Genomic DNA, 17,941 nt, shown 5'->3' with positions numbered 1-17,941 from the left:
CCTGTCTGTTGAGAGGGCCTGGTGGCAGCAGCACCTCACGACAGTGAACACACCAGCATCCAGATCTTGGTTTGCAGTTCTCTGTCTGCACTGGAAGGAACAAGGAACAGGGGATCCTGGGGGAAATGATTTGAGGTCTGGAACACCTTGCTGATGGACGTGTGTCAGAAGGACTCTGAGCCAGCCTGTAGGGGGTCCCACTGGCTGATCTGGGATGGTTTAGCACAAAAATAAATAATGAGAGGCGTAGATGACCGCCCATTGAGTAATACAGGAATGTGTAAGTCCGGAGCGATGGGGAGGGGAAAGCTGTTCTTCCTGTGGGATAGCACCTTGTAAATGTAGAAGGTGGTGGGCATGGGAGTCACCGGCCAGTGGCCATGAAGGCCTCAAGGACAGATGGGCAGCCTCACTCCGTGCCAAGGCTGAGCTGTTTGAGGGTCAGGATACAGACTGACAACTAGCGTCCTGAGTCTTTGTAAAGGTATTTTGCCTGTAACTTTGCAGTATCGAGTCGACATACTTCTCCAACATCCCATAGGTCGGGTCCTGGGTGCCCTTCCCCTTGGGCACATTGTGTCATATGTTTGTCATAGTCTGCAGTCCATCTTGGGACCCTGACACCCTGGCTGTTTTCTTAATGTGTATACACCAAAGTCTGCTCTTTGTGCAGTTGCCCTATGGGCTTGATGATGCCCACAGTCACATAGGTGCCACCCCAGGGCCACACAGGGCCTCTCTACACACCCTGTAGGCAGTGCCCCTAGTCTTCCACATGTCATCATGCTCCCTTCCCCCCAGAACGTCCCACCAGGGGACTCATACAGAAGGTGGCCTTTGAGCTCTGGCTCCCCTCACTTAGCAGATGTCCTGCAGGTGGTTGCACATGTCCCAGTTTGTTCCTGTCTGTTGCTGAGTGGAATTCCGTGGTGTGGATGCATCACTGATTGCCCAGTCTCCTGTTGAAGGGTTGCTTCCAGTTTGGCTCAGGCAGTTACAAACAGAGCTTCTGTAAACATTTGTGTATGGGCTTTTGTGTGAATATAGGTTTTAAATTTGCTTGAGAGAATTTGTGAGAGTGGGATTGCTGGGTTGTCACAGTTAATTCACAAACCGAAGAGGGTGAGCTCGCGCTTTGGCAGCATAGGGAGTGGCAAGAAGGGCCATGAAGCTGGGAGTGGGGCAGGGGCCACAAAGCACCCTGGGCTGGGATTCACAGTGCAGCCCTGGGACAGCCCATGGCTGTGTCGGGCATCAGGTATCTTGGATGCAAAACCCTTCCTTGGCTGCAGTTACCCAGCCAGATAATTGATGCCCTCTAGGTCCCTCTCTGGAAAGCGTCCCCTACCTGCCTTCGGGGTTTGTCTGGGTGGGACACCCAGTCTGCTCACCTTGGAGGCTCACATCTGTCCCCTCTTGGTCTGGCAGTCAGGGCCGGGACCTGAAGCTGTGCCTGTGGGACCTGGCGGAGGGCAGAAACGCTGTTGTGGACTCCATGCACCTGGAGAGCATGGGCTTCTGCAGGAGCTCTGTCCTGACCAGGGGTCAGGGGAAGTGGATGCTGGCCATGCCGGGGAGCGGCAGTGATGAGGTGAGTTCCAGCCCACATGGTGCCCTTGGCTCCACGAGCTGCTGGCACTTAGTTTCCCTAAACACGCATGCTCATCCTAAGCACCTGTTGCAGGAATACTGTGTCCACCACAGGACCTTACGGAGTGGTGGGTCTGGGTCCGTCTGCTGGCTCACAGCTTCAGGGGCCTTGGCCTGGCCTTCTGTGAGGTGTCCGGTGGTGAGAGTCAGGAAGGGAAGCCCCAGCACCCAGCACCACATGGCACGGGATGGGTGAGTGTCAGAGGAGAGACTGCCCAGACAGGTCCTCAGAGGACTTAGGAGAAGATACACATGGAAAGGTCCCAGGCAAGCCCCCAGGAGGTGGTAGGAGAGAAACCAAGGCCTTTTGGAGTCTGGGCATCAGAGCCAGGGCACCAGGAGAGGGCAGCCTTCTGGGGAGCTGAACTGAGTCCTGGCATGAGAGACCTCAGTCAGATATGGGGTGCTGGGGGCAAAGGCTGGCACCAGGGTAGTCAATAAGATCAGTATAGAGGGCACAGGCAAGCAGGGGAACTCAGGGAATGGGGTTTCAGATGGGCGTGATGGAGCCTCAGAGGTCACCATCATATGGGGCTCCAGCCAGAGCGGCTAGCAGTGGTTGGTGACAGGGAGCTGGGCAGGCTAGACAGCATGTCCATACCTCCAGAGGCAGAAGAAGCAGTGCCCAGGACATGGGAACAGATGGTGGGAAGCAAGGGTGGAGAGTGAGGTAGAAGATGAGGGGATGGATGGAGGTGCCAGCTTTGGGGGAGCTGAAGGGAAATTGAAGAAGAAACACAGGAGCAGCAATCGGATAGGCCTGGTGAGTGTGGGGGCATCGGACAGGGCTGGACGAAGTGTGGGGGGCCAGGGGCTCTGAGTATGGGCAGAGAGAGCTAGGGGTGCACACGTGCAAGGGGAGGGGGCCTCCAGTCTCCCTGTATCCCCTGCTGGCCCCAAGAGGCGGTGCAGCAGGCTGCATTGGGCAGGGACCTGAGGCCATGTGCACATGGTGAGGTTTGGCCCCCACCCAAGAAGACTCGTTTGTCTTAAAGCAGATTCAGTTCATAAATAATGAGATAGGAACAGGCATTTATTTGTTCATGATTGCGTTTAAATCACCAATTAGGAGCTACATACACTTTTCTTGCCAATTCGCCAAAAACCTGTTAAAAGTTTTATTAATGTGAAAAGAGAGGGCTGTGCTTCCTCCAGGACAGCCAGGGCCAGGCAGCACCAAGCCTTGCTCATGCACTGCATAGCTCAGAGCCCATCCCGGGCTGAGCCAGCCCTTCCTGCTCAGGGAAGGGTGCCCTGGGCTGTGCTCCACTTCTCAGCCAGCCCAAGTCTTCCTGGCTGTGTGTCCCTCCCGAGGCCTGGCCCCTGAGACCCCACATCTCCTGCTTGATGCTGTTTTTAACTGACCTGCTGGTTTCCCGTTTGTCAGTGCAGGCGGCACCTATGCTTTTCTGGAGCGGCCAGTTTGGGGACCTCATATATTCTGGGAAAATAGTTGTTTTCCATGTTCCCACCTGGAATCTGCTTGGACTGAATCTGTCTGGAAAAGCATCACTGGCCTATGCCCAAACAATGCCCCAGGAGGACGTGCTCCCACCCTGCTTGGCCGTCTGGGTGGCCACACTTGCCCAAACCAAACATTTTACCTTCTGGAAACAAAAGTTGCAATTGAGTGCCAGATGGAAAGCACACTGGTGTCTGTAGGAGGCTCCCGGGCATTAGGCGTCTAGGCCCTTGCCGGAGCCCAGAGCTTCACTGCGGACTCACAGAGGCCCCTGGGCCTGTCCTGGTCCTCAGGTCCTGGGCTCCTTGCTCTCCTGCATCCTGGATGTGACTGTGGATTTTGCCACTCGTACTTCCTCCCACAGCACCTAGCTCAGGCTTCAGGGCTATTCTGGTTTTCCTCCCTCTCCTTCCAGAGAAGGCTTGCTGGGTGATTCACCCCTACCTGATCTCCTTACCTTCATGCCCCTCCACTCTGTTACCAGAGGGGTCTTTCTGGGCCCACAAATTGGGATACACCATCCCTCACTGTACCTGGGGGCCCTTGTACCAGGCCATCCAGGGTGCAGGCCTATGCAGACTGTGTGTCAGGTGACTTCTGCGTCCTCCATTTACTTTGAGAGAGAGAGAGAGAGAGAGTGTGAGTGTGTGAGCTGGGGAGGGTCAGACAGAGAGGGGGAGAGAGAATCCCAAGCAGGCCCTAAAACTGTCCATGCAGAGCCTGATGCAGTGCTCAAACCTACAAACTGTGAGATGATGACCTGAGCCAAAATCCAGAGTTGGACGTTTAACTGGCTGAGCCACCCAGGTGCTCCTTGCAACGTCTTTCTTGTATTTGTTTTCATTTTGCTAGAGCTTCTTCTTGAGCATCTTTGCTGTTCCAGGGGTCTCCTTCTTCTGGCAGCCTCTTACTTCATGACAGTACTAACCTGTCACATCACTTAGAGTCTTATCTGTCTCCTTTGTGGGCAGTGAGGGCTATAGTGTCTGGCATGGACACTGATCCTGCAGGCCCAACAGACAGTGGGGGAAATTGCATGTGTGTATGTGTGTGTGCGCATGTGCACACTCCACGGTGAGCCCCGCCCCTCTGCTGGGATACAGTGTGGGCCTCTGGCAATAGCCTTGCCCCAAAGGTACCTGCAGCCTCAGCCTGTGATTCCCCCGCATGGGCCCACAGCTGAGAGGACCAGGCCGTACCACTGGCTCTCTGGCCTGCCTGCAGTGTGCCCTTGCAGGACCCAGCATGCATGTAACAGATCTGGAATTCTTATGTGGGACTTAATCTCAGACCTTGGGCTCATTCTCCCATGTGGGGTAGTGAACACAGCTCAGCCCAGACCCACAGACCTTCTGGTTCATTGGGTGTCAGAGAGCAGGCCAGATGTCCCTTCAGTGCCCCCAACCCTTCTGCACCTCGGACTCTTCATCTGCAAACTGGAGGATGTCCTCTTGTTGACAAGGGATCATGTGTGACTCTACAATGGCTGCATGTTGTTGTGACATTATCTGTACGGTGGAGCTTTCCCACCTGCCTCACACAGAATCCCCTCCACTTCCAAGCACCACAGGAGGGGGCGCCCTTGTCCCTGCTTGGTGGTTGAGGGAGGTGAGGCACTAGGGATGTAGATGGCTGGGGACCCAACTCTGGTCTGTGTTACTTTAGTGCCCAAGTCTGCTCCTTGTGGCTGCGGCTGTCCCATGCAGATGGTATGGGGCAGAGCCTGGCCCCTTTCAGGCCAACGGGCCTGAGTATGACCTGGCTATGTGGACCAGAAAGACACATCTTCCAGCCCAGGCACAGGAGGGCCTGGTGACACAAAACACCACTGTGATGCCCAGTATAGAGTTGTGGGGTGCTGGGAACAGCCAGGCTCCACAAACAGAGTTCCCATTGGTGCACACCATGTTCATTTCCTAGGCTTACTGGTGGTTTCCACGTGCTCTTGCACAGGGAACTTCTGTAAACCATTTGATGCTCCTAAGATGGTTCAGGGTTGTTCACATGAAAACCCACACCAGGAAAGAGAAGGAAGCAGAAATTGGGCGAATGGGCAAACTGAGTCACTGCCGAGCAAGCCTCCCACTCAGTGAAGAGGTAAAATCAGGAGAGGCTGGAGGCAGCTGCCAGGTGGTGATGCTGGTTAGAGGGACATGCCGGTCACTCAGGAATGACGCGTGAGTTTTGCAACGCCCGACGGCTCCTGAGCCCACGAGCCTGTGCGGCCTAATTAGGAGGCTCGGCTCCCAGGTTCCTACGGGGAGCAGACAGAAACTCGCAGCAGCCTTGGCTAATCGCCTTAAAAGTCTCTTGTTTGTATAGTGCAGGCTCGACTTGGCGCCGGCCCAAATCAACTTGTTTTCTTACTGTCAGGTTCAGATTCTGGAGATGCCATCCAAGACGTCAGTGTGCACCCTGAAGCCTGAGGCAGATGCCAAGCCGGGCATGCCCATGTGCCTGGAGCTGTGGCAGGTAAGGCCCAGCGCACGCCAACCACGCCCTGCCAGCCACGCCCTCTGGGTGGTGAATCATGCCCCATTCACGATTCGATTTATCGTCAAACCAAAAGACAATTAGCCCCCTGGGAATACATGCACACACTACCTTCCGCAGCCTTGGTGTCCCAGCCAGCTCCTGCTGTCCTCCTGCCACTGCTGCTGCTCCTGCACACTGTCCAGGACAGGCCTGGCTTGTGCTGTCCTCCACAGGGCGCCCCCCTCTGCGCGTGCAGCGAAGAGGGACAGCCGGGTCCGCTGAGCTCCGCTCCTCTCTGCACACCAGTCCACAGCCCTGCAACCCTGCACGGGGCTAGAAGGGAAATGCTGACTAACCCTGCAAGCCTGCGCGGCCCTTGCTCCACTTGGGATCACTTGGTGTTCCTTCTTTGTCTTATAGAGGCAGGAGTGGGCTTAACATGTTGACTTTCCCTGCAGCCACACTTGCCATTTCTGATTCTTGATGCCGTTCCCTTCTTTCTTGACTATTCTTATTTGAGAGGGTGAGGAGGCCTTTCCAGGGGCTGGCAGCTGAAGCCTGAGGCTGGGGAGACGGCCACAAGCCTGAGTGCTGGTTGGGCTTGAGCTCCAAGCCTGAGGCCTGGGAGCGTTCCTTTTGGGGCCACCTACCTGCCTGTAACCAGAGGCCTCATCCCTCTTCAAGGCACAGCCTCCTCTCCTCCACAGGGGTCATCACTGGCTCAAAGTGTGTGTTTCTGCTCCTCATGGCTGCTAGTGTTTGGGGCAGCAGAGCAGACGGTCTGGTGTGCTCACTGGGAAAGAACCCCAGGCGGCGTCTTGGCCATGGCAGACACTGTGGTGAATAGGTCATTGACCATTGCTTGCCTTGGGAGTACGGTTTATAGGTCACTTTCCCAGCTTTGTTCAGTTCACCAGCCTCTTCTGAGAGCCACCCTGAGCCTGCCTAAGCTTCGGAGAAGGTGATTCCTGCCTTGTGCCTCACTGCTCATTTGAACTTTTCATAAGATGGGCTTGGGCAGTTTGGAGGTGTCTGTGGGACCAACCGGACCCACAAGACCAGGCACCCCAGAGACCCTGCTTCAAGCTTTTTGTCCCTCCAGGGACCTGCCCTTTCTTGCCGTTGGTTTCCCCCTACAATTTCTTCACTGTGAACATTCCAATTGGAATTTGTTCCCAGTTGGAAATCTCTGATAAGCTGATCTTGTGGTGTCCTGCTGCTGCTGCACCTCTCAAAGAGAAGCCCATGGGGAACTGAGTTGGTGGGGACCGCGAGAGGCCCGCCTGAATGACAGAGCCCCTGGCACCAGCAGCAGGGTATATGGCAGGGAACACCCTGAGGCCGTGACGCCTTGGGCCCTGGTGTGGTTGTCCCAGGTCCCAGGGAGGACCTTGTGGCTACATCCACTCCTACTCCGCTCCCTGGAAACACGGCCATTGTGTAATCATGTAAAAATTCCAGCAGAAAAATATATAGAAACGGGATGTACCAACTTGTTAAGGTAATTAATATAGTCGACAGAGGACAAATCGAGTTTTTGTTAGTGGATATAGATCCAACACAGAGCGTTCTGTTAAAAAAAAAAAAAAAGTCAACATTAATTTGAAAGACCCTTTTATTTTCTCCAAACCTGAAGGCCCAGGTTGTAATTTATTAATCTGCGTGTGGCAGAGTGGCCTGACTTAGTAATTTTTTCTTAAACATTCAGATGTATTCTTGTTTTGCTCTTTGAAGCTGCTGACTTGTATTATTAGGATAGTCATCACATGAAAGGTCAGGAATATCGATCACAGCAGCTCTGAAAGACTCCCAGCCTTTGGGCCTAGGGTCCCCTCCAGGGAGCTGGGAGCTTCCCTCAGGATGGGTCCCAGGAGGTACTATAGGCGGGGCCTGTGCACTGGAGTCCCACCCAGTCAGCACAGGACAGGATACAAAGCAAGTCCTTGTAGCAACTTTAGGTCCTTATCCTATGGAGGGCAACCTGTCACCAAAGGCCCGATGACATGAGACCACTGTCCAGCCTGTGGTGTCTATCACTGTGGGGGGGGGGGCGCACAGGGACCCTGCAGGACAGGTGGGAAGCAGCAGCCATCAGGGCTAGATCTCAGCATTTGGTCACTGTTGGCAGCATCAAGGTGAGCCGCTGCAGGTCAGCCCGGCTTCTGATCTGGCCCCCCTGTGGTACCTTGATGGGTGGGTGAGTAGCATGCTGCCCCTGTACTAGCCGAGATGCTCAGAACCCAGAAACCACAATCATCATGTGGACTCAGGCTACAGAGACAGACCAAAGCCAATATGTTGGCCCTGGGAGGAGCCCCGATGAGGAAAGAATGTACCCAGGGGATCAGAGGGTGGCAGGGCCCTGGGGGAGGGGCAGACTGGGCTGAAGCAGGGGGGATGGGAAGCAGGGGACAAGATGGATCACTGCCCTGAGAGGAACAGACCCAAATGAGCCCCAGGCAAGTTCCTCAGACCTGGCCTGTGGGGGGACAGGGGGGTCCAGCAGATCTGGTCTAGGGGGATGGCATGAGTTCTTGCTTGGCATGCAGAGTGTTGGGCTATTCTCACCTGGCTGTCACCCTTCCTCGAGTCCAGTTATGGCTGCTCATGAGGGGAAGCCCTGTCTGGAGAAATCAGCTACCTGAAAGGAAGTGCCAGAGCAGAGGGCCTGACCGCTTCTTAAAGTACTCTGTCCATCTTTGGAGAAAAGTGTTGCAAATAATTTTATACCTCACAAATAATTTCCGATCAGGTGACTTGACAGATGGCAAAATGGAGCTTTTCCCCATTATAAAACTACAGGGAAAGTACACCGATAATGTCATGGCTTTTCATGGGAGGTTAGAAGGAGCCAGTGACCACGCTCAGCTGCTCCCAGCCTTGGCCCCTGCCTGGCAGGCATCACCAGATGCTGTGCACACACAGGGTTCATGGTCACAGGGCCCATATCCTGACTGCTTGCCCAGTCGGGCCTGCCGGGAGGCAGTCAGCATGCAGGAGGCCCCAGGGAGGAGCACAGGCTGCCACAGGCTAAATGAAACTAGGAAGCCTTTATGTTTTTGTTTGTATGAACATGTATTATCAGAAAAAAATGTGTAAGCTGTTTCTGAGGAAATGTAGGAGGCGTCCTCCAGACTAGCTCCAGCCTGGGAGGATTCATTGTGCTGTGGGCAGGTCTTGGTGGCTGTGTCCTCCCCGTCTTCTGGCACAGCCACCTCTTTTTGATCATAGAGCTAATCTGCATCAGACTCCCCCTGGTTCCCATCACCAACCAGGGCCCCAGTGACATACACCACACCCTGAAGCCTCAGTTTCCCCTTTTGATGCATGGAGAAAGCCCTGCTTCCGTGTGTGGAGGATGTATCCATTCTTTAGACACAAGCTCTGGTGCCTTCTGGCTAAACCCAGATAGTTACCTTACTTAGCCTCACAAGCTGGTTCTTTCTGAGCACTCTTTAATGTTGTGGAGAGACCATCTGTGTGGTGTGTACAGCATCTAGGTCCAGACCCCCCCTCTGGGCAGTAGAAGCACCCACACAGCTCAGTAACAGGAGCTCTAGCAGGTGGACAAGGAGGGCCTTCATGGTGCTGTCAGCCCTGTTGGCCCATGACCAGTGAGGCCCAGGCCCTCTGCTCACCACCAGCCTTGCCGCCAGCAGTCCTGGGAGTTGCAGGTGACCCAGGACCCAGCCTTACTGACCAGCCCCCCAAAGCCCCTGTTTTCACCATTGACCATTCAGGGGGCTGGGAGGCAAGCCCAGTTAGAGCTCCCTACATCTCAGCTGAGCTCCTGGCTCTCGGAAAATTCACTGGGGAGGGAATGTGCTCAGTTATTTCTGACACTTGAGTGACACCAACCCCAGGCAGCTTAGCAGGAAATGCAGACATGAGTGAAGAGCAAAAGGCGTCGGCTGGTGTGTGCTTTGTCCCAGAAGCAACCTGGGCGTCTGTGCTGGAGACTGGGCACCAGGCATGGGGCTGCTGCTCTCAGTGCCGGGGTGACACGGAGTCCCGTGGTGCTCCCCTGCAGTTGTTGCTGAGGCTAGATAAACGAGGCGTCTGCCCAGGGTGCGGAGCCCTCTGACCTGCGTCCTCATTCATCACAATAGCCCAGGACCGGCAGAGCTCAGCTCATACCAGTCAGCGCCCTGGCGACTCACCAGGCCTGGGGGTGGGGGGCTTCCACGGCGACGTTGACAAAGCACAGAAAGTTCATTTTTCATTGAGATGGAGCTCACGATTTCCTTTGGCTGGCAGTTCTAGACAGGTGACCGCCTCACGAAGGGGTGGCCGCAAGTCTCAGCCTGTAGTAAGGAAGCACGAAGACACAGCAGCACCCGAGCTGGCGAGCAGCAGCGTGGCAATGTGATGTGGGGGCCAGGCTGGGCTATCCCTGGCTCTGTCCTCCCCCAGTCTCAGTCCTCAGACTGCCCCAGCACTGGCCAATGCCAGCTTTGTGCCAATGGTACCGACCATTGGTGGGCCATACAGAACCTCCGAACAGTTACTGCTGGTATGGGGCAGACTGGAAACAGCTCCCCAGCTGGGCGACCCCTCAAGGCCCAGCAGGAGAGCCCACCCATCTCTGGAGCCCCTTCTCCCCCAAAACATACCAGGACCTTTTGGGAGCTGATTGCTGTGCTGTCCCCGCAGGCTGAGTCCAGTCCCCGCCCACTCCTCCTGGCCGGCTATGAGGACGGATCTGTGGCCCTATGGGACGTCTCTGAGCGGAAGGTGTGCAGCCGAGTCGCCTGCCACACAGAGCCCGTCATGGGCTTTGGCTTTGACTCCCAAAAGGCCAGGGGCGTCTCGGGCTCTGCGGAGAAGGCGCTGGCTGTCTGGAGCCTGGATGAGCAGCAGGCCCTGCAGGTCAGTACGCCAGACCCGAAGTGTCATTTATCCTGCTTTGCACTAACAGTCTGATAGGCTGAAACAATATTTAGGCATGAAGAGGAGTTGTTGCAGATCCCTGGCTAATTAATCACTGTGAGGCGGGGTGCAGGCCAGCCTGTCCGCGGAGCCAGCGCAGGAAGAAGGGGGCGTGGGCGTTTGTGAACCATTCACATGGTTTGGGTTTCTCTCAGACCTTGGGTTAACAGCAGTCACGTCTTGTCCATCTAGAGAAAAGGCATGTAGAGTCCGGGAGTAGGCAAGCCCATTTGTGAAAACTCAGAGGAATTCGGTCAGTAAGGAACTGATTAATCAACAAAAACCAACCCAGTGTGGAGAAATCCTCAGAGTCACGCCCCCAGGGCAGTCTGTAAGCCAACCCCAGGGAAGCTGTTCCTCACTGCCAGTGGCCACAGTCAGGAAGGGGTGTGAGGCCTCAAGGCGGAGCCGGGTGGTGCTGAAAACCTTCCCATAAGGTCTCAGTGGACCTTTCCTTCCCACATGACTCCTGGAGCACCTGGAGACCACATCTGAGCCTGTGGCTGGTACTCAGCATGTGGTGACTCAGCCTACGCCCTCAGCCCTATTTGGGACCTAGGGGGTAGAGTGGGGGGAGGGGCGAGAAGCCTCACACTAGGGCAGGTTCCAGGGAGCTGCGGGTCACAGGGATGAGGTGTGCTATGTCTCTTGACGCCAGAGGATGGCCTGGGTGCACTCTGGTGTCTTGGGGTGGCCGAGGAGTCTCCATTAGCCAGGAAGCCTTAGAAGGCTAAGACTTGGCCACTTGGCCAGCAAATAGAAGCTGCATGGAAGGGCAGTGATGCAAACCCAGGTCTGGTGGGGGAATAGGGCCCTGCATGGGAGCTGTGTGGCCCTCAGGGAGACTGCCAGCAGAAGGCTTGGCTCCTGGCCTCACCTGGGCACTCATCACTAGAGTTCTAGAGGACATGTTTGCCCTCCTCTGCAGTAGCTTGATGGAGACAGGAGGCTGAGGAGGAATTCATCCCTTAGGGCCACTCTCCAGATGGGAGAGCCTTGCCCACAGCCTGGTAAGCCTGCCTCACCTCACACTTGCCCAGCCCAGGTCCCCGTGGCCAGAGAAAGAGGCCTTGGCTAGTGGGCCCCCGAGGCACATGGGTTAGGGTGGAGGGGTGGGCCGCCGGGGAGAATTAGGACATGCTGCGGTACCTAGCAGGTATCACGGGTCCTGGGTGCAACCCGGGGTGGGACATTTCCACCAGGTCATCCCAAAGGAGGGACAGAGTGAGGACAGTAGAGGCAGGGGTTTTACATGGTGAGTGAGGAGTCAGAGCCAGAGGGAAGCTGAGAATGAGTGAGGTGAGAGGGTGCTAGAGAGAATGGTAATGGCCATCTTCCATAGTAGAGAGACCCAAAGACGGAAGAAGTCAGGCAGAGTTGGACTTGGGAGGAGCCCTTTTGCATCGAAGCTGGGGTTAGAACTGGCATCCTAAAAAGAGAGGTCCCTCGGCGCCTGGGTGGCTCAATTGGTTGAGCGTCCAGCTTCAGCTCAGGTCATGATCTCACATTTGTGGGTTCAAGCCCTGAGTCAGGCTATGTGCTGACAGCTAGCTCAGAGCCTGGAGCCTGTCTTCAGATTCTGTGTCTCCCTCTCTCTCTGACCCTCCCATGCTCATGCTGTCTCTCTCTCTCAAAAATAAATAAAGCATTAAAAAATAAAAAAAAACGGTCCCATCAGGGAACGGAGGGGAAAACCAGAGCAGGTATCTAGCAGCAGCAGGGCTGGAGCCGTACCTGCTGTCCTGGCATCTCTCCAGGTGGGATCTGAGCAGGACCTGAGAACGGGAGCAGCCAGCCAGAGCCCAGAGAGAGGGGGAAGAGGGGGGTCACATGTCACATCTGGGGACAGGGCACACGTTTATGGTTCCTTGGCGTTGCTCCTCTCCAGCAGACTGGCTCGTGTCGGCACATGGCTGACTTGTAGTGAAGCCAGCTACCCATCTGTCCTTCTGTCCTTATGTTGTCTCAGAGAGTCCACAGAGGCTCCAAAAGAAGCAGAGTTAGGCCTCCAATGGGGCCCAGCCTGGCTGTTGGGGGGCCAAGCTTCTCCTGCCTCCATCCTGGCAGGAGGGTCTCAAGGCACTAGAATTATGGACTTGAGTATGGATGGAATGAATGTCTTCATGATGGCTGTCATCTTTTTTTTTTTTTTTTTTTTTTTTTTGGTGCCGAAACCCAGGAACGAACATCTTTTTTTTTAAGTTAGAGAGAGGAGCGCGTGAGTGCACGGGGAGAGGGCAGGGGGTGGTGGCGGCGGGGGGACAGAGAGAGAGAAAGAGAAAGAGAGAAAATCCCAAGCAAGCTACACACTGTCAACACAAAGTCCAACTCAGGGCTTGAATTCATGAACCGTGAGATCACCACCTGAACCAAAATCCAGAGTCAGACGCTTAACCAACTGAGAGGCTCAGGCGCTCTGGCTGTCATCTTTAAGACTGGGGCAGAGCCATTCCAGTGCTGGGTCTTCACGTCCTCAGCAGTGGAGGGCACCTTGCTAGGTGTCAAGACCAGCCAGGCGGGCACTGGAGTTCTCCCTCATACCCTTCCTTCCTGCCCCTCGAGCCTCGTGGGGACCAGACAGTGCCCCCACCTTCCCACTGTGGGGTCTAGTGCTCCATCCTGCCGTGGCTTAAACTTCATGAGCCTGACCTTGCAAAGGGCTGAAGATTCAGGTAGCTTCCCTGAGAACCCCACCCGAACCCCTGGACCTCTGGAAGGGTCCCCTCCTGCTATCTGGCCCAGATCTGCCTGGTCTCTGCTGGCTTTTTCAGAAAACAGCTGCTGGAACTTAAAACTTAAATTTATGGGGCTGCTCCAGTCCAGAGATGAACTTTTACTATACTGATGAATTGAAAAGTTGAAGCACGGGAGATTATTAATGAATTTGAAAGTTAAAGCAGAAGGGGAGCCAGGCACTGCGGAATGGATATGGTGGTTACATGACAGCGTTATGCCGGGCTAGGGGCCTCGCTCAGTAGTGCACATCAAAGGAGGAGGACAGCGTTTCTCCCGCTGAGCATGGTCACTGGAAACGGCTGCCTCACCCAGAAACAACTGCACATCAATTTCAGAGTTGGCCCCAGAGGCCCTGGAGATTTTCAGGTTGTGACTCACAGGCCTCTGAAGAGGAAGTGTCAGGGGCCAGCACCCATAGGCATCCACAGGCATCCTCGCCCTGGGGCTCGAGGCACGGTGCCGGCCCTGCGATGTGGCTGCCCACCCCGGCCCTTGAGCCACGTGGGCACAGATGTGCCTCACCTCGCAGCCTGCTGTTGGACTCTCTAATGAGCCCAAATCAATCTCTCCCGGGCGGGCGCTGGGAGCAGAGACGCAGATGAGGTTTCCCTCAGCAGAGCGTGGGTAATGGGAACCAGATGGCGGCCGCGCCGTGTGCACATTCCTGGCACCTGAGGTCATGTGCTGTGAGAGCCACTAGTGGCCACGATCCTTCCCAGAGGGTCCTCATCCAGGATGGGTGTGGCCAGGGGCCACAGCAGTGACCCGGGGGGCCTTTGGCCACTCTCTTCAGGACAACATGGCCTCAGGGGCACATGGTGACACCAGGGTACTTGCCTGCCTTCCAGAGGTGGCTTTCCCTCCAGCCTCCAGGGGATTGGGCTTTGGCTATCATCAGACACAGGTGGTGTGCAGACCTGCTCCTTCCTCCCACACTTGGGCAGGGCCCATGGCCTTGAAGCAGAGGCTGATTTACAGCCAGCAGTATTTTTAGGCCTTTAAGTAATATTAAGGTCCCCCCCACCCCCACCCCAGCCAGCCTGGACCAGGAATCAGACCAACCACACTTTCCCCACATTGCACCGGCAGCTGGTTGGCCAGGCATCCTCTCGTCCCACTGTGTGGCCGTTGCCCTCTTTCTCCCTAGGCTTCTCCTCAAAAGTGTCAGCAGCAAGACATGTGGGACAGGTAGGAAGGAGACTGCAGGGCCCTGAGACCAAGAAAATTGTGGACACAACCCAACCTACCATGTGCATGCATAGCAGAACCAGAAAGCTCTGGTCACCGTCACCACGAATAGTCCCTGTTGGGCTGCCCTCCTCCCTCTCCTCCGGAATACAAGCCTGGGACAGGGACTGGCCTCATTTGGTTTAGGTCCCCATCAAAGCTTTTGCAATTACTTCTCTTCATTCCTGTTGGGGGAGCCTGCCTTGTGCTTCTGCCTCAACGCTGGAATCACTCCCGCTCCCTTGGGCAGCTCTGGGCCTATTAGCCCCTCCTAGGTGGTGACACCCGCATGGAAGGCGTTCTCTGCCCTACACCCAGCTTCCAGTGTATGAGGACCCCCATTCAGGGGCCTCTCTGGAAATTCACATTCCTCTTCCATTTGTCCTGGGCTCTTGGTGTTCATCAGCAGAGAGCAAACTTGAAAGCAGCCCTTATCTCTCTGTGAAATACTCCCCCTGTTAACAAATTCACATGAGGATGGACTATGAAGGAGGAAACCTGGAAGCTGGGCCCCAGGTGGGTTCTAGGGAGTCCGTGGCTCTGAGGCCGGAATTCCCTGGCTACCACTGGCTTGAGGCAGAGTCCACAGAAAAGAAAAGGATGAGGGACAGTGATGGTCCTCAGTCCTCATTCCTAGCTACCCTGTTCTGGTCTGGGAGAGTGGAGAGAAGTTCAGGCAGATGCACACCCTCACAGGTGGGTGCACGTAGGATTTGCATCTCACACCGGCACAGAGGCTTCAGCTCCCACAGCCCTTCCAGTGTGGGTCAGGCTTGGCAACCTGGGTATCCCGGTCCATGAACTGGAGAACCAAGTACTGGACGGAGCCCAGGAAGAGCAGGAGGGGGCCCTGGACCAGGAGATGCGGAGTGGGCATAGAGGTACCTGGACAGATCACTGCAGGGCTGCTCACATGCTGACAGCACTGACCAGGAACCCAGGACATTCCAAGTGGAGGCCAGGACTGTGGCAGGGATCCTGGCTGTGCCATGGCTTGGATGGCGTGCCCCATTTGCTGCGGGTTTTAGCAGTTTCCTATCATATCCAATCCCCCTTCTACTCCTAGCAGGTAAGAATCTGGATTGTGAAAGAATGTTGAACTGTCAGACTCATGGTTTTTTCTCCTCAAATCAGTTACTTTAATATATTGCATGATTTGGTTTTTATAATATTAAAACAGCCACATAGTGCTAAAATAACCTGCCACATAGCCTGTCCATTTCCACGCTGTGATGCTGGGGTGGAGTTGTTCAGGGCCATCTATCTGTCAGTAGACCAAGCTGCACCCCCTCTCCAGTTACCCCACTGTGCTTAGGGTATCAGGGTGTCAGGAGCCCCACAGTCTGGAGCCAGACGGCCCCTCTTCTCCTGATCTCTGGTAAGTTGCAGGAGGTCAGTTTTGTAGTGGCCCTGGGTCACTCTTGGCCTGTCCCACTGGGGTAGGCATTTTTCTCTGCAAGGAAGGCTTGAGCTAAGAATTTTCTTGAACTAAGAATTTATCTAGAAGCATAAAAACCTTCAAGGTATTTTCATGCTGCCCTTTTTTTATTTGTAATGATTGTTTAGATTTCTGCTGTATTTATAGAACTGTCCCATTTTTATCCCTGATCAGTCATATCTTTGTTGATCTTTATTTTTTCTTCTAATTCTTTTTAATATTTTTAAATGTTTATTTAGTTTTGAGAGAGAGACAGAGCGTGAACAGCGAAAGGGCAGAGAGACAAGGAGACCGAGAATCCCAAACAGGCTTCACGCTCTGTGCTGACTGCAGAGAGCCCGATGCGGGGCTCGAACTCACCAATCGTGAGATCACGACCTGAGCCAAAGTCTGATTTTTAACCGAGTGAGCCATCCAGGCCCCCCTCTTTGTTGATCTTTAAAAATCTTTTTCTGTTTCATTTCTGCTCTGATCTTTCCCTTCTTTCATCCTGTGTTCTCTGAGCTTGGCCTGTTTCTTTGACTTGACCTGGGTATGGAGCCCGCTCATTCTCCACCACCCATTCCCCACAGCAGCTGAAGTCTGTTTGCAACCCTCTAGCTGTTTCCCACATTGGGTGATGTCACCATCTTCATCAGCGCTCACTTCTGGGTGGACCCGATATTTGTTTGTTCTCTAACTGCTGAGCTGATCAGAGTGGTTTGTTTGTTTGTTTTTTATGTTTCTAAATGTTTGATTTATTCCCCCTATTTTTTATTTTTTAATTTCAAGTTAATACTGTTGTGGTCGGAGAATAAGGTCTGAATGATATCAGCTCTTTGAAATGTGGAGTTTGGTGCAGTTGACATAAGTATTCCATATTCCACATGTGTGTGAGGAAGAAGTGCCTCTTGTTGCTAGATGCGCGGCTGTACCTGCACACACACAGGCAGCCCTGGCGGCCGGGACTGGATGCCTCCAGAAGGGACAGGGAGACCCTCATGCTGAGGCACGTCTCCCTAACTTTTCCTGCGTCCTGGACATTTTTGCTTCTGCATTTTGAAGCTGGCTTAGGAACATACAGGTTTAGAGTGGTCATCTTCCTAGGGAAATGAACCTTTATACTTTAGTGACCACATTACCTCAGAAAAGGATTTTTGCCTATAAGCCTATTTTGCCAACTATTAATATGGTTCATACCAGATTTCTTCTGACTCTACTACTTTTTATAGCTTTTTAAATTTTTAAAATAATTTTTTAAATATTTGGTTATTTTTGAAAAAGAGAGTGTGTGTGAGCTGGGGATGGGCAGAGAGAGATGGAGACAGAGGATCTGAAGTGAGCTCTGCATGGACAGCAGAGAGCCTGATGGAGGGCTCGAACTCACACACTGAGATCACGGCCTGAGCCAAAGTCAAACGCTCCACCAATTGAACCACCTACCCGCCCCTCTAGATTTTTTTAATTTTTAATCTTTTGCCTTCAACTTTTCTTCAGATGTAGGTATCTCTCTCACAGAGCTGGTTTTGCACATGGAATGCATCTCATCCCTGCTGTTTTTGTGACCTTAAATGTTGCCCAGGCAGTCTGCACTCCTTCCAGAAGCTGATAAGGCCACCTGTTAGGGAACATTTACCAGGGGCCTCTGAGTCTGTGAATCTGTGCACTGATGGTGCCCACAGTTCTAGGTGCTTCTGTGGATTTGTACCAGCCCGCCAGTGGGCTGTGGGGAAGCCAGCTCCCAGCCACCTCACCAGCCTTTGTGGGTGTGTCCCACAGATTTTGATTTCTGTGCCTTCATTTTTATTCAGTTTAAAATACTTCCTTTTCTTTTCTTTTCTTTCTTTATTTCTTTCTTTTCTTTCTTTTCTTTTTTTTTGGGGTTTATTTATTTTGAAAGGGAGAGAGAATGCACATGCAAGTTGGGGAGGAGCAGAGAGAGAGAGAGGGAGAGAGAATCCCAAACAGGCTCTGCACTGTCAGCATGGAGCCCAACATGCAGCTCAAACCCACAAATTGCAAGATCATGACCTGAGCCGAAATCA

General features: G+C 54.0%; 1 protein-coding gene across 3 annotated transcripts in view; it reads left to right on the top strand.

Annotated features, from left to right (window-relative positions):
• Positions 1–17,941, top strand: part of GNB1L (G protein subunit beta 1 like) — a 58,269-nt gene that overhangs the window by 33,717 nt on the left and 6,611 nt on the right. For all 3 annotated transcript variants that reach the window (XM_029922168.1, XM_029922166.1, XM_029922167.1), the window contains 3 exons: positions 1,429–1,591; positions 5,486–5,584; positions 10,241–10,456. In XM_029922168.1, coding sequence (XP_029778028.1) covers positions 1,429–1,591; positions 5,486–5,584; positions 10,241–10,456 — 478 coding nt within the window. The remainder of the gene's footprint in view (positions 1–1,428; positions 1,592–5,485; positions 5,585–10,240; positions 10,457–17,941) is intronic.

The sequence above is a fragment of the Suricata suricatta genome, chromosome 14 (assembly GCF_006229205.1).
Source record: "Suricata suricatta isolate VVHF042 chromosome 14, meerkat_22Aug2017_6uvM2_HiC, whole genome shotgun sequence".
Classification (NCBI taxonomy): domain Eukaryota; kingdom Metazoa; phylum Chordata; class Mammalia; order Carnivora; family Herpestidae; genus Suricata; species Suricata suricatta.
The sequence above is the reverse complement of the archived record's forward strand: the minus strand, read 5'-3'. Positions and strand labels throughout refer to the sequence as shown.